Genomic DNA, 16,502 nt, shown 5'->3' with positions numbered 1-16,502 from the left:
TTTCGAGGTGGTCCTGCAGCGTTTACTGAAAAGCTGCCTTCGGCAGAGCTGGATCCACGTCACGAACCACGACGAGTCCTTGAGGAGCAGGGTGGGCGCCCCCACGTGCTCCCTCGGTCACACCCCAGCCCCCGGGAGGCAGCAGCGCCCACCCTGAGCACGCGTGCATCAGCCCCGCAGCCACCGCAGAGCAGGCGGAGGGCGGCGGACCACGCTGGAGCACAGCAGAGACAACGCCCGCCACACGGGCCTGGCCACGGGACAGGGCCCAGGAGCCTCGCAGCAGGATGGGGACACGGCTCCCCAACACTTCAACTCCAACGGGACAGAGACCACAAGGGACCTTCACACAATGAGAGACAGACAGGGCCCCGTGTCATTTTCAAGGCAAGGCACACCTTGGTGCTCAGGAAGAGGGTAAGCGGGCGAGTCCCACACCGGGGCAGACAGCAGGAGTCCCAGGACAGGAAGGGGCTGCAGGGAGGGCTGGGGGGGGGCGTGCCAGGTTCTGTCTCAAGGACGGAGCCGTAACAGGGGTGTTTACCCCAGGGCCGTGTGCTTGTTGCACGATTCTCCCTCCCTTTGTGTTTTAAATACTTTTAATTTCTCTCTTTGAGAGAGAGAACACACGGCAAGCAGGGTGAGGGGCAGAGGGGGAGAGAGAGAAACTTGAGCAGACTCCCCACTGAGCAGGGAGCCCGACACAGGGCTCGATCTCGCGGCCCTGAGATCACGGCCGGAGCCGAAATCAAGAGTTTGGACACTTACCCGACTGAGCCGCCCAGGTGCTCCTTTAGATTTTTTTTTTTTAAAAACACTATTTGGCAAAGATATAAAAAGGTTTAAGAGTTCGATTTTCTCAAGCCTTGCTGAACGTGTCTCACACACACGGTGCCTCTAGATGAAAACTAACCAGGCTCTGGGGAAGGGCCCAACAGAAGGTCGGCGGTAAGACACCAATGTGTAACTCTGGCGTATAATTTGGAACAAAGTGTTGTAAATCAAGTACCTGCTATGATAAAACTGCTTTCACAGTTTCTATTCACGTACGCGATCAAGATGCAGACTCACGTCCACGGTAACAAAACCAGGAAGAGAACCACGGGAGGGTGTGTCTCATCAGAGCAAGAAGCGGGCACAACCGCGCGGAGCCCAGCCATCTCTGCAAAGCCCCGTTCCCGAAGACGAGCGCCCAGCACACGCCGCTCACGGGGAAGGCGAGCGCCCAGCACACGCCGCTCACGGGGAAGGCGAGCGCCCAGCACACGCCGCTCACGGGGAAGGCGAGCGCCCAGCACACGCCGCTCACGGGGAAGGCGAGCGCCCAGCACACGCCGCTCACGGGGAAGGCGAGCGCCCAGCACACGCCGCTCACGGGGAAGGCGCTGCAAGCCGCGCGGCTCCGTCTGCCCGAGCCCGTGCCACCGGCGGCGGCCCCGCTGCGTGAGGACCAGAGCTCGGCACTCGCGGCCCAGCGACGGTGGCGGGACAGCAACCAGCCCCGGCGGGGAAGACAGAGGCACTCGGCCCGACTACCCAGATTCCACTCAGTTCCCTTTTGGGAATGATGAGCCTCTTCACTCGTGTCTATTTTTAATATTCCAGAAATTACACTTTTCAGCTATTTGATCTCAGAATGAAAAATGCTGGATTTCAACTCAAAAATGCGGGAGGTGCTACACTGCTTTTCAAGATTATTCTGGTGGTTTATATCCAAAATGTCTTAAAAAGGAGAAAGGCTGACTCTGTAATGTGTGGCCCCGAGATAAGTCAGGAAACCGGCCACGGGACTCTGGGCTCACCGCACGCCAAGCCCCCCACCACCGCTACCTCAGTTGTGTGTCACGGAGGGCGAGCCATCGGCCTGACACCCACAACCCCGGCGAGCTTCGTATCACCACGCTGTCACCTAAAACTGACAATGTTGTCCATCGAGAACACTCGATGACGCTGGGGGAACAGACAAGCCACACCCAGCGAAATGGAAAGAGGACGACACACAGAGCCCCGCCCCCGCTGCTCGCAAAGAGACGGGTGAGCCACGTCTGGCAGGCCCTGCCCAGAGCACAGACACGGCGCGAGCATGGGGAGGACAAATGAACAAGGAATCAGTTAGAGATGAGAATCACGAAACTGGAGACAGGAAACCAACCCAGGAAAAAAACAAACTTCCCCAAACTGACTTCTGAGGTACAAAGAAAAACTCAATACGTTCACAGTAATGACTGTAAGAACAGAATCAATAGTCTAAAACCCTCCTCCTACCCCCAAAAGGAAAGGAAAAAAGATAGTTTTTCAGCAGAGGTCGGCCGCGGGAAGACCAGGCAACCTCCTGCCAGCCGCCGGGGGGACAGCAGGTGCGCCCCACGCCAAGGAGGCAGGCGCTCCAACTCACGGGCCGCAGGGACACGAGGGAAAGGCCAAAGTCACCCGCGAACATACACGCCAAACCGGAACACGTGCGTATAAACTGACACGACCCAGCAGGAGCGAGGGGGCTGTCCCAGGAAGGCAAGGGGTGGTCTTGAGATGACAAGTTCTGTAAGGAGAACTCACAGACCAGCGGTGCGGCGCAGACCGTGATCATCTCAAAAGACGTGGAAAGCAACAGGTCAACCATGACCCCCAACTCCCACCAAGGGACGAGGGCCCCGCCAGCAGGGCTGGGAGAGGCTCCCCTCCCAAGACCAATGGCAACAGGCACGCGCGAGATGCTTCCCAGGTTCGGAACCGACATAAAGATGCCCCCTCCTCCCCGCTCCCACGAGAAACGCAGACGGTGATCTTTCTTTCTTTTTTTTTAAGGATTTCATTTAGGTATTTGCCAGAGAGACAGAGCGAGTGAGCACGCAGAAGCAGGGGAGCAACTGAGGGGGAGAAGCAGACCCCCGCTGAGCAGGGAGCCCCTCGCGGGGCTCGATCCCAGCACGCTGGGATTGTGACCTGCGCCGAAGGCAGAGGCTTTAACCCACTGAGCCCCCCAGGCGCCCTGATAGAGGACATTCTTGCCAATGGAAAAGAGAGGAGGATTTAAGGCTGGGGTGTGCACCGCCTTCACAGCGGCAGCAAAGTATAAACACGACTGAGTGGCGGCCGAGAGGATTCCCGCAAGCAGAGACACCCGCAGTGCGCGGTTAGCCAGACAAGGACGAGACGGAACAGGGGCACAAATTCGGAGGTGACCGAACTGGTCAAGGGACTCCCCGGGATTCCAGATTCCCAGAAGGTCTGTCAAGAAGCCCGACAGGACGCCCCATAGCTGAGCAAGACCCGCGCGCGGGAAGGACCTGCTGGGGCTGCGGGAGCGAGCGGGGAACTCACTCCGGGAGCGAGAGAAGGCGGTGACCCCGGGACACCGAAACGTACTGGCTCCTCACCAGAGACTCGTCCCCAGGCGCGTGAAGAAACGGACGTGAGGGACACGGATTCGACAAGTGACCGAGGCCTCCGCGCCCAGGCCGGGGACACTTCGGGGAACGGCGGCCCGCGCCAGGGGTGGCCTGTGCAGGGAGGCCACCACAGCCGAGACACGGCCGGCAGACCCCGAGGGCCCGCTGGGCACTGGGGCCGAGGGGACGGGGACGCCGACGGGAAGGCCGTCTGAAGTTTCCCGAAGAACGTCCTGAGGCCTTCAGGGAAACGAAGGGTCAGTGAACCAAGATGCCGCAGGCACCGACCAGCGGACAGAGCAAGCGCACGCCCACGGGCAGAAAAAGGCAAACTCTTGGAAAGTGCCAGGACCGAGGCAAAGCTGTCCGCTCCCGCCCCATCAACCCGACACTCGGCCTGCGGTCCCGGCCTGCACTGAGCCTGGACAGAAGACAAAAAAATGAAGGGACGGAGAACCCCAACCACACCATCGTTTCCTCACAGATTGTCCACAAAAATAACCTAATAAACTACAACACATCGTATCTATCTTAACAACAACAACAACAAAAACCCTGGATTGCTACAAAGAGCAAAAAAAAAGCTAACTTGAAAAACCACAGTCCTCACAACACTCCGTTTTCTATGAGAACGCCACGAACTCTCACAGGACACGAACACGGCGCCCCGTGCGCAGCAAGGCAGGCCCACTCGTGTTTGCGTAACCCCCGTGTGCGGAGTCCCGGCTTCCTGCAGGGACGCGGCCATCGCGAGAAGCAGGCCTGGGAACACACGTGGGGACGGCGACCCAACCACGCAGATAGGGACTCCGCGGGGACACCGCGCGCGTGCGTGCCACGCAAGGCGACGAGTGGTGTAGGGACGGGGCGCGAGCGCTGGAGGCCGTCGGGTCAGAGCTGGCCCGCTGACCGGCCATGGGGGGAGACACAGAACCAGGCAGGAGGGCTTCGGGCTGCCAGAGGAATACAGGAGAGCGGCAGGACCTCGGCGCAGGGGGGAGGGAGGCGGCCCCAGACCAGACCCAGGACGCAGCGCCACACAGGAAAAGACACTAGGATGAAGAGTCCGGTTCCTCAAGACACCAGAGTGTTATGGGCGTGTTCTCAAGAGTTCTTACCTGTTCTCAGGGGTGCCCGGGTGGCTCAGGTCGTGATCTTAGGGTCCTGGGATCGAGCCCCACACCAGGCGCCCTGTTCAGCGGGGAGTCTGCTCCCCTCTCCTCCTCCCCCTGCTTGTGCTCTCTCTCTCTCTCTCTCTCTCTCTCGCTCGCTCTCAAATAAATAAAATCTTAAAAGAAGACATTCTTACCTGTTCTCTACCAACGTGTTCCTGGAGTGGAATGAGGACAACAGCAAGGAAGGGACAGGCAAGGGAGACCTCCGAGTGCAGTAACGCTCGGACGGGGCTCCAGACTTCCGACGCTGCAAAGCTCGCACAGACACAATGACAAACGAGACGCGAAGCCAAGGGGAAGAGACGTGCGCGACATACACAGCCAAAGCACCTGGCCACGCACATGCAATGCGGAGGCCTCTTCAACCACAGGGACACACACGCCACCGCTCCCGCCCGTGGTGGCCACGGAGAGACACCAGCTCCTGCCGAAACCACCGCGCCAGTTCCCAGCGACGCCCGGCTCTGAAGCGGGCCAGGGAACTCCCCCAGGAGCAGCACGGTCGTCTGCGAGGCCACCCGCCCACCTCCAGACCCACGGCAACACCAGAAGCCGCGACATGTGACAGCACGGTCCTCAAGATCAGTGCGTAAGCAGCAGCAAGCCCTGTGTGCCCAAGTGCAGGAACACCAGAACAGGGCCTGGAGGAAGCCACCACCATTCACGAGGGGCCGCTGTGAGGGGTGGGCTAAGGGGACTGGACGGGCCCAAAAGGGACTTTGGGAGTGCTCCTTTCCTGTCATTTCTTTAAAACAAACAAAAAGCGACATTTGGTAAATGCCTGTGTTAGTCTTCTAGTTTTCCATTTTAAAAACTTTTTATATAAAAACCCTGGGAGGGGCGCCTGGGTGGCTCAGCGGGTTAAAGCCTCTGCCTTCGGCTCAGGTCATGGTCCCAGGGTCCTGGGATCGAGCCCCACATCGGGCTCTGCTCAGCGGGGAGCCTGCTTCCTCCTCTCTGCCTGCCTCTCTTCCTACTTGTGATCTCTCTCTCTCTCTCTGTCAAACAAATAAATAAAATCTTTAAAAAAAAAAAAACCTGGGAAACGGGAAAAAAATGCCATTAAAAAATTATTTTCCCTACACGCGTGCGTGGCCACTGCAAGGACGTGCTCAGGACGAGCCGGCATCGCCCCTGCAGAGTGGGACCTCAGACCCCACCCTCCCTTTGCATCACCTTCTCAAGTGTCCTGAGTCTTTCTAACGGGGACAACTCACTTCTTTCTGGACCAGCTCAGAGGTCAGACGGAAGTCGGGGGGGCAAGAGTGAAATCCAGACAGACAGACAAAGCCAGAATTTGCCTTGAGAGGAAGGTGGTTCTGCGGACACGGCACCCAGAGACCCTCCGGCCCAGTCTGCCCTCCCCCCCTTCTCAGGATTTCCCATCACCGAAGCCGGAGGTGGCTGGGGCGCATCACACCCGAGGCGAGGTGGCCGTCTGCGGTGAGCTACCCGTGAGCCGAGTTCCCCAGGGTCAGATCCACGGTGACAGCCCCTGGGCCACCAGACGCTCCCCACCCCCATGTCCAGGTCTCGCTGCAAAGCACAAGGACAGCAGAAGGTAAGGATCCCGCTGAGGAGAAACCGGGGTGGGGGCTGAGGCGGACCACCCCCCAGCCCTCCCGGGGCAGAGAACCCACGGGGGGACCTGTGGCCGCTGTGAAGAGGAGCCGGGGGCTGCCCGGCCTCCTTCTCCCGGGCCACAGGCCGGACGCCAGAAGAACACAAGTGCAGACACCTTCCGCAGGGGAGCCAGCAACACCGTGGTCACCGTGGTCACCAGGGAGCGGGGGGCTGTCACTCCCTCCCTTGGCGTCTGCCTTCAGCTCAGGTCGTGATCCCAGAGTCCTGAGATCGAGTCTCACATCGGGCTCCCTGCTCGGCGGGGAGCCTGCTTCTCCCTCTCCTGCTCCCCCTGCTTGTGTTCCCTCTCCCGCCGTGTCTCTCTGTCCAATAAAAGACGGCTCAAATAAGATTTGGGGGTCTCTCTCCTTATTTTTGCAATATTTTTTTTTTTTTAATTTTTTTTTAAAGATTTTATTTATTTACTTGTCAGAGAGAGAGAGAGAGTGAGCACAGGCAGACAGAGTGGCAGAGGGAGAAGCAGGCTCACCGCAGAGCAAGGAGCCCGATGTGGGACTTGATCCCACGACGCTGGGATCATGACCTGAGCCGAAGGCAGCCGCTCAACCAACTGAGCCACCCAGGCGTCCCTATTTTTGCAATATTTTATAAATTTAGAGTTATTTCCAAGTAAAAAATTGAAATAACTACCCTCAGCCCGACGTGATCTGCACCTGGGCCTTCTGAAACCTCCCTCGGCACTCTGAACACCGTCTGTCCGTCCACTGTGGCGTGCGGGTGTGGACTCCAAGTGCCCCGCACAGATGTGGCCCCTGATCAGCCCGGGGGACACCCAGGCCGGGGCAGTAGGGAGACAGTGCAGCAATTACCCACTGCCAGTAATACAGAAAACCTATAATAAGTTCCAATCCTGTTTCTGCCAAAAATAAGCAAATAGAATGAATATGAACAGAAATGACAAAATTCACTTCTCTGACAGGTTCTTCCCATGGACTGAGCGCCGGCGATCCTGGGCGGAGACCCAGACCCAGCAGGAGGGCGAGGACACCAGTGTGTGGAGCACAGCGGCTCCCTCTGGGGAGCACCACCACCCAGAGCACCCTGGGAGGGGCTGAGCGTGGGAGGGGCTGCACAGGGCACAGGCCAAGCTGTCCTGATGCTTAAAGGACCGTGGCCCATGGACCACAGCCCCACACTCACGAAGCACAAGGCTCTGGGAGGAGCCTGCTGACCCGCACACCTTGACCAGGTCCTTGCCCAGCACTCTCCCCCTTCACCGCGGCTCTCTGGTCCAAACCAACCTGCTCACCAGACACAAGGCCCCCTGGGCCTCCTCCGCCTGCCTCCCCCTGCCTCCCCCTGCCTCCCCCTGCCTCCCCCTGCCTCCAGGGAAGACAGCCGGGGGCACTGCACAGCCCGACCCGGGCTGGCAGAGAAGCCACAGCCTGGGGAGGACACCCTCCCAGGAGGAGACGCCCAGCCCCCCAGTCTGAATTCAAACAGAGATCAGGGCAGGCGGGAATGAGAACATTCCGAGGGCACTCGGGAAGCCCACACTCCAGTGCTCTCCCAGTGGCCGGAGGCAAACACTGGGACCTTGCTTTTCCACAGACCACAAAACACACAACCTGCAGGTTTTACTTTTCGGTTTGGTTTTTAATGCTTCCTTCCAGAGTAGCCGCTGCTTTAGACCCTACCCAGGCCCTTTCCTGAGGACCCCAACGCCGGCAAGGGTGCCACGCCTGCCTGGGGCACCACACCGAGGGTGGCACACAGCGGGCCATGCCGCCCCAGGGGAGCCAGGCAGCCCTGGGTGGGGGGACCGTGCCACCCCGGGGGGGACCAGCAGCCCTGGGGGGGGGCTAGAGCCCCCACCTCCCAGAAGGGCTATGCCAGCGCTTCTCTCCTGTCCCCAAACCACAGCCCTACAGAACTTTTCTCAACTACAGTCAAATTAACTGCCAGAAACACGGCAAAAAAAGACGTACAAAGCTCAAGTTCACACTTTTCACACTTATGTTCAACAAGCATAAAATTTCTCTGTCAAATGTCTCCCACGTCTGTCCTCATCAGGCATCTGCACAGAGGAGGGCACCGACCAGGGATGCCCCTGAGTTAACTGAGCTGCGGAGCCGACCCTCCGGCTCATCACTGACAACTTATCAGGAGTGCACGTGCCCTGAGCCACCCCCACGTAAATGACCCAAGTGGCCGAGAGGACCAGGCTGGTATCAAGGCCAACAAAGCACATCAGCCTCGAGGCCATTCTCCTCCACAAACAAAGAGCAGCCCCCAGCAAAGAACGACAAAAGAGAGCGCTCTGAGAAAACTCTGTTACTCCAAGGAAACCAGAACGCTACGCCTTGCGGAGTCCTCCTTCTGGCCTGTCCCCCTCTCTCCAGTGCCCACCTCGACTGGTCCCTCCCCCTAAAAAAGCAGCGTGGAATGATGAGGAACCAGAGAAGGTTCTCATCAGAAGAGCAGCTACTCGAGGAAAAGGCACCCCTCAGAACAGAAGAATGCCTGTAACAGCACAAAGTGCTGATTTTTCTTGGAAAGCATAGCAGAAAGGGAGGGGATGGGATTTCCTCTCTCTAGACTTTCATTCTCTTCGGCGGCCTCGTACTGTTTCCGTGTTAGAAAAACACTCTAGCGAAAGTACGTGATGGAGACAAGACAGACAAGGAGGGGCCTGACGCAGACCTCGGGACAATCCTCAAGTCACTGTGCTTGCGGCCACACTGACAGGGGGACCCTCACAGGCAGAAGATGACCCCAAGGCAGAGCCCGGTACTCCACCCATCCGCCTCTGCCGGCACCCCCTGCAACCCCCCAGGAATGGGGCCGCCAGACCAGCCACACCTCAGGCCGCAGCTTCAGGATAGTAAGAGCAGTGGCTGGAAAGCCCGGGCCACCCCAGCACCGGCCCTGGCAGCCCACAGGGTGGTCCGACCGCAGATTACCACCAGCTGAGGGTGGCTGGGAGATCTTCCAAGGCGGGGGGCCTGGGGCCCAAAACATCAAGATCTCCCGAAGTCTGGGCAAGCCAGACGGCAAGGCCCCAGACCCTAACCCAGGTACATCTTTGATCTCTGCTCCGAAGTGCAGTAACGGTCTATTCCTAAATTAGAAGGAAAAAAACAAACATGAGCCAGGCTACACCTCTGGTCCGCAGTTTAGCTACATGACCTGCCTTGCAGTGGTTCGGGCCAAAGTGTGAGTCTCTTCTCCGTCAGGCCCGGTCACCTGAGACCTGCGGGCACCCAGGTTCTCCCGCTGGAAATGCTTTCTCCTGCGAATGGCCCAGCAGCCCCAACCCAGCCCCTCGTCAGCAGCCTCGAAAGGAGCACGTAAGCACACGGCGCTGAGCACAGAGAGGCGCGCACAGTGACTTCCAGCTTCTCCATTTTTTAAGTCATGTTTTCTCCCTTTCATTTACTTCGATCACGGTAAAGCTGAAGTTTTTAGGGCTCTTCAGCAGAAGCTCTTGATGCAAATCTCACACTTTCTGGCCCAAGGCAGAAATGCAAGTGAAACCATCTTTTAAAAAGTCTAGCTGACTGATTTGCAAAGAGACACCGTGGTTTTGACAGCGTTTTCTTCTGGATACGAGGGACAAGCACTTTTATTCGCTTCTGTCTGAATTTACTGATTCTGTAACGAGTATGAGCAAAATTTCAGTTTGCGAAAAAAGTCCTACTTCTCATGTTTTTTTAAAGATTTACTTATCTCAGAAAGAGAGACAGAGAGATCGCGTGCACAGTGGGAGGAGAGGAAGGGAAGCAGGCGCCCCGCTTAGCATGGGGTCTGCTGCACAGCTCAATCCCAGGACCCTGAGATCATGACCTGAGCCGGCATCAGGAGTCGGACACTCAACTGACTGAGCCCCCCAGGAGCCCCTACTTCTAATTCTTCGTGTTTTTTTTTTTTTTTTTTTTTTTATTTTACTTATTTGACAGAGAGAAATCAGAGCTAGGCAGAGAGGCAGACAGAGAGAGGGGGAAGCAGGCTCCTGCTGAGCAGAGAGCCCGACGCGGGGCTCGATCCCAGGACCCTGAGACCATGACCTGAGCCGAAGGCAGAGGCTTAAACCACTGAGCCACCCAGGTGCCCCCCTACTTCTAATTCTTAAGGGACACTAAGAGCCTAATCTCTCGGGAGAAGTGTTCCAACGGACACCTCCCACTACGCCTCACAACCCGACAGGTGACCTTGACGCCAGTCGTGACACGTGAGGACCAAGCCACCCCGCTTCATCACACGTGCTCCTCCCCATCACAGACACGCACAAAAACCCCAAAACCGAGTATTGGATAGGTTTCAGGTAACTCTTACTTCTCAGCACTCTGAACGTCCCCCGAGTCTGTCACTCAGTCTGTGAGAGGAGCAGGTTCTCTTTCTGGCGTCCAGGCCACAGCACGTAAGCCCCAAGCTGCCCTCGGGCGCATGCGACGGTCTGCACCCTCACCTCGCCGCCCCATGCGGTCTCCTTCACCAGACGCCTGCAAGCCCCATGCCCAACGACCAAGGGCCCGCCACCCGCAAAGCTCCTCCGCACGGGCCTGGGGGAGCTGTCCGCTCCCTCACCCTCCTCACCAAGTCACTCCCCCACGTGCTGAACAAAACGCAAAGAGCAAGTCAGTAACCGGACCACAGGCAAAGAGGAGGAAACAAGTGCAGACACAAGAGCAGACACAGCCGGATGGGGACTGGCCCCTGGGACACGTGTGAGAGCAAGGCAGAGACACCCCCCACGGCGGCCCCCCCACCACGTGAACCCTCCAGAACCCTGCGGCCCCCACCCGCACCCCCACCGCCGCCGCGACCTGCTGTACACTGGAGAGCCCCACGCTGATGACTATTCACAGCACCAAGGAAAGGCTCAGGAAACCCAGAAAGGAGAGTGGCGTCTCCCTCTACGAAGCTCCTAGGGGCCCCACTCCAATCTCCACTCCTCACTGACCCTCCCCTTCACTTTACAAGAAGTTATTTTTGAAATGCCCCAAGGTTCCCAAAGTCAGAAGGGGAGCGGAGTGAGGAACAGCTTTTTATCGTGTCGAAGGTGATGGCATCAGGGCCCCGGACTCTAATTCCTGCAGTTGGGAAGCTACGGGCTCCAAGGTCCTCCCAGCTCAGGGGAGAAGGACCGTCAGAGAGCCCCCAGCTGGCAGCCCCCATCCCGGGGCCCCCCCACCCCGTCCCGGGGTCCCCCGCTGTCCCGCGCCCCACGCCTACGGGCACTCACCTCTGCGGGGGTATGTAGGGAGCACACACGGGCGGCAGGGCCGCACAGGGCTCACTCAGCGTCTTCTTGGCCTTTTTCGCTTTCTTCCTGACTTTGGACGTGGACCTGACCGCTTTGACGGAGCTCTCTTTGCGACAGACACCGTTTTTCATCTCGACATCCCCGTAAATGTTCAGCGGCCTCCGCGTGCAGCCCGGAGGCGTGTGGACATCACAGTAAGCGGTCTTTCTGACGGAGAAGGTCGTGGCGCCGCCGGCGAGCTCCTTCACGGGCTCCATCTTCATGTAGAGGCCGGCCCTCTGGGCGCACGTCACGTGGAAGGCGGTGTAGCAGTTGGCCTTGTGGCACTGGATACAGGCGCCCACGCCCTTCTGCTTACAGAGGTAGCACGTCAGTTTCCACCTGGCCGGAGGGATGTTCCTTACGCCATCGATGGGCTCGATGAACACCGTGTTGGCAAAGCCAACCTCCGGGATCCACAGGGCACACACCACATGGCCCCAGCGGTCATCATCTGTCTTTTTGAAGGCACCTCCCTTGTTTGGGCAGAGCACGCAGTCGGCGGGCCGGGCCCGGGACTGCAGGCAGTGCCGGCAGAGCCACTGGCCCTCGGGGATGTAGGGGACCCCGTAGCACTCCTGGTGCACGGCCAGGTTGCACATGTCACAGAAAAGAATCACGTTGCTGTTCTGACACTCGCCGTCCATGCAGATGCAGCACACGGCGTCCTCGTCGATCAGGGACTGCTGCTCCCCCTGCTTCTGGTTCTCGCAGTAGGACTCCTTCTCGAAGCGGTCCATCAGGAACTCAAACACGCTCTGCGACACGGCCGAGACGCAATCGCCCTTCCGCTTCTCGTTGACGATCTCCAGCCAGGCGTAGTCCTCCTCGTCCATGTCGTACTCCACCTCGTTGTCCAGCTCCTCGGCCGACTTCTCGATGAACTTGTAGTACACCGGGGGTCGCCTCGGGGCGGAGGGCGGGCTGTACTCCACGATCCGCACCTTGGGCTCAGGAAGCGCGCTGGCCGACGCCAGCGGGCCGTGGGCGCTGGGCAGGGCCTCATGTTTCTTCTTGACTCGGTTATTTTTGTGGCGCTTAGTTCGTAAGCACACCGGCGGCCGCTCGCTGTTCTCCTTGTTGCTGTTGCACTCGCTCAGCTCTTGAGCGGTGAGGTCATCCTCCAGTATGATCTCCAGGGGATCAAAAATGCTGATCCTGTGCAGGCGCCCCTCAATCTCGATCTCCACCATCCTCTGGGCTTGCGCGTAGGTCAGGGTCTCTCGCGTAGGGGAGTGCTTAGTGCCGCACGGGGAGGAAGGGTGCCTCGCTGCAGCGCCGCGATGACATCGTCCTTTCCTCCTCATTTGGTACTGACTCCCTGAAACAGAGGCACAGGTGGCGTTAACTCCCTGCAGAAGACCCAAGACCAGAAAAACCACCAGACACAATGCGGCCAGAGCGAACCAACCAACTCAAACTACATTGGAATGAAACTCCCAGCTGACATCGCTCCAAGGCTTCCAAAACCACGCACCCCAGGACTCGTGATCATACGTCATGGGCTGCCTGGACAAGACGACACAAGGAGTGGCCTTTGAGAGGCACAAGTCCCTCCAGGCCACTCTGGGGTTCCCAAGGCTTGCCAGTCACCTTCCCAGACCACACTAACAGGTCATCAAGATGACCACAGCATTCCTCCTGAGGAGGGGTCCCATCTCTGAGCCCAGGAAAGCCCACACACAGGACTGGACTCCAGCAGGCACGGAGGTCGTGACAGCAAGGGGAGCACACTCAGTGGCTGCCTGCTCCGGGCCAACACGCCCCTTAACCAGCTCTTCCCCGGCCCTGCTGCTGCCCAGGAGGGCCCCTACAGCCCCGGTACAAACCCCTCGCCGACAGCCGGAAGCCTCGGCAGTCTGACCACAGCAGTCCACCCTCTCCACCAACACGGCCTCCGCACGTGGTGAGGCCCAGGGCCACTAGGCCATGCCAGAACCAAAGAGGGGAGCCCCCCTTCACCCCCAGGAGGCCCAACCCGCCTTCCAGAAGGCCTCAGCAACGACCACACAGAAACCCCCAGAGCCCAGCCAACCGGGCCCACTCCCCCAGGGGCACTTCTCAGCCGCTGGCGTGACTGTGGGGCCCGCCATGCCCTCCTCCTCGTCAAGTACACCCAGACAACGTGCAATGGGCCACAGAGGGCACCTCCGCTCACCCCCAACAGTGAGCGGCACCCCCCGCCGTCCGAGGAGAGCCCCCAACCTGGGGCTGCGGGCAGCGGCTCAGGAGCCTGACAGCCTGGCCACAGACCTTCACGAGAATTCGCTCTTTTCAGACCTCCACCATCCAACTCGGTAACGGAATCTGCTCTCAGCCTGCCTCACAGGAAGACCCTGGACCGCCGGCAGCCAAGCAAGGTGTCACCTTAGGATGACAATGAGGACCTCTGACTCCTTTCCCTTTTCCTTTCCCTTTCCCACACTCTGCTGACGGGAAGCAAGAGGACTTCTAAGAGACCGGCTTCCAAATGAACATTCCGAGCCGGAGGCCCAGACCCACTGCTCTACGGTCACCCCGAGGAGCTGGATCGCGGCCACACACCAACCCGGCTGGCCTTGGGGAAAAGCCCCCAAAGCACCAGAAATGTCCTGAGAGGCAAGCCTGGCAGACCCAAAATGCACTTTTTTAAGACTTCAGACTGTTCTTTTCCTTTTGTCAAACAGAAACCCCCGTTTTATGCTAAAACTTACCAGGAATTCCCCGTAAAAACAAGCACGAAAACGCCGTAGCCGGCCGGAACCCCACTCACCTGCGCCTCAGGGTTGCACGGGGGACACCCTCAGCCCTGGACCACCGGGGTCGGGCAGAAGCCACCGGCCAGCCAGCCCTGCACCAGCGATCCCTTGTGAAGAAAGGTGGCTGCAGCCCCAAGGATGTCAGCACCACAGCCTCCAAGGAGGGGATCCTGCGGCACCCGGGGACGGCCTCCCGTGTTCCCACCGAGGTGGCGCAAGAGCAACAGCTGGTTACTCACCAGGTTCAAAGCAAACACGTCACCTTGTCCTCTGACCACTGCACAGAGCAGATCTAACTACAACGGGCCTCCAAGAGCCACACTCTCCGGGGGGGATCTTTAACCACTGCCCACAAGAAGTTCACCTAACACTTCCTGGTCCCCGCAGGTCTGTAATCTGGACTCGTAGCTGTGACCGGAACAGAGGACACTGAGCAGCACAGAGTGACTGCCCCCATCTCCTCGCCTCCCTACGCCCACTGACCGGGACTGGCCAGGCCGCGTCCACACCAGGCGCTTCCCTGGAGCAGCAAGCACTCCCACCGGGAGGTGGTCAGCAAGGACACTGAGCCGGGCTTCCAGCAACAACTCCGTTGCGCACCCGCAGAGAAGCCGAGCTAGCCGAGAGAGGAAGCCTGCACACCAACGGTCCGCCCCCTTCTCCAATCAGTTCGTTCGCGGCCTGGCTTGGGACAAGTCCCATCCGCTCCCCCACGTCTGTGCGTCGCAAGCGGGAGCACGGCCGGTCCCCAGCTCAGGGGCCTGTGCGAGGACCGCCTGAGCCCCCGCGATGTGCCCAGGGCCCCCTGACTCTACCGAGCGCGCCGTCGGCTCGGCCCCAGGCTGGGCTGACTCTGCGGCGGGTGCAGACGACCTCGATGGGCGTGGCGGCTTCCTGGGCGCGCGGCTGGTGTCAAAACCCGACTGAGCTCTGCCGGCGCGGGCGCGGGCTCCACACGCCCCACGGCAGAGCCGCGGCCGCTAAAGGCCGGAGAGCGGGAGCGCGGCGCGTTTCCCACCGGCTGTGCGGCCGCGCCTGCCCGTCCGCGACCGCCCGCCGCCCGCCGGGGCGCCTGACCGCGAGGCCGGCCCAGGGCCCTGGGTTAGGAAACGTTTAAAGTCCGGCCCCACTACAGGGAGTTTCCTGTCTTGGCAAAGCAGACCGAGTGGGTCTGTTACATAATGCGACCCGCTCGCGCACAACGAACGCTCCGGCCCGCGGCACCACGCCGGCCCCGAGGCACCGACCCCGCGGCCCGCACGCGCGGCCGCCCCCCGGCCCTTCCCGCCGCCGGTCACCGCCGCGGCCGGCACAGCGGAGCCAGGCGGGGACGAGCGCGGCCTCCCGGACGCCCGGCCCCGACGCCCCCGCTCCCCGGCCCGCCGGCTCCCCGGCCTCCGACGCCCGCTCCCGAAGCCCCGGCTCCCTCCCGGCCTCCCCGACGCCGCGGCCGGCCGACACCCCGGCTCCCCGGCCTCCGTCCCCCGCTCCCGACTCCCCGAACCCCCTCCCGGCCTCCGCGACACGCCAGGCCCCCGAACTCCCTCCCCGGCCTCCGGCCTCCCCGGCCTCCCCGCCGCGCGGGCCTCCTCAGCCGCCCGGCCTCCCCGACCCCCGGCCTCCGCGCCCGGCCTCCCCGCCGCCGCCGCCTCCCCGCCCGCCCCGCCCGGCCGCCCCGCCGCCCCGGCCGCCCTCAGGCCGCCCACCCGCCCGCCCGCGGACAATGCGCCGCCCGCCGCGGCCGCCAAACATGGCGCCGGCACAGGCACCCGAGAGGCCGGCGGGCGAGGCGGCGGCGGCGGGCGAGGCGGCGGCGGCGGGCGAGGCGGCGGCGGCGGGCGGCCCCGGCCCCGGCCCCGGCCCCGGCCCCGGCCCGGCCCCCGCCCACTCACCTTCGGGGCCGCGGCCGCGGGAGCCCGGCGGCGGGCGCGGAGGCCGGCGCGGCCGAGGCGGCGCTAATGGCGCCCGCGGCTCCCCCGCCAACGGCCGCGCAGGCCCGGGCCGCCGCCGCTCTGGGCTCCTGTCGGCGGCGCCCGGCCCGGCTCGGCGGCCGCGGGCTCGCGCGCTCTCGGGCTCTCCGGGGCGGCGGCGGGCGGCGCGGGGGGCCCGGCGGGCGGGGGGGGGGCCCGGCGCGGGGAGGCCCGGCCGGCGGCGGCGGCGTTGGCGGCGGCGGCGGCGGCGGCGGGCGCGGGGAGCGGGCGCGGGCGCGGGGAGGGTCGGACGCCCGGGCCGGCTCGCTCGCTCGCTCCCCAGCGAAGCAAACAATGCGGCGGGCGCTCCGCCCGGCGCGCTGCGTGCGAGACGCGCCCCG

At 61.4% G+C, this 16,502-nt stretch overlaps 1 protein-coding gene across 8 annotated transcripts in view; it reads right to left on the bottom strand.

The window, feature by feature from the left end:
- The window catches only part of BRD1 (bromodomain containing 1), a 42,544-nt gene extending 26,360 nt beyond the window's left edge, over window positions 1-16,184 (bottom strand). For all 8 annotated transcript variants that reach the window (XR_013967265.1, XR_013967266.1, XM_080811246.1 and 5 more), the window contains exons 1-2: window positions 16,084-16,184; window positions 11,394-12,774 (exon numbers count right to left, since the gene is read on the bottom strand). Coding sequence is in view for 6 of the 8 variants with exons in the window: in XM_080811246.1 (XP_080667372.1) it covers window positions 11,394-12,760 (1,367 nt within the window). In the remaining 2 variants the exon portion in view is untranslated. The remainder of the gene's footprint in view (window positions 1-11,393; window positions 12,775-16,083) is intronic.
- Window positions 16,185-16,502: the final 318 nt, after the last annotated feature.

Source organism: Martes martes (assembly GCF_963455335.1).
Source record: "Martes martes genome assembly, chromosome: 8".
In the NCBI taxonomy this organism is placed as follows: Eukaryota; Metazoa; Chordata; class Mammalia; order Carnivora; family Mustelidae; genus Martes; species Martes martes.
Note: the sequence above shows the minus strand (reverse complement) of the source record. Positions and strands in the feature narration are given on the sequence as shown.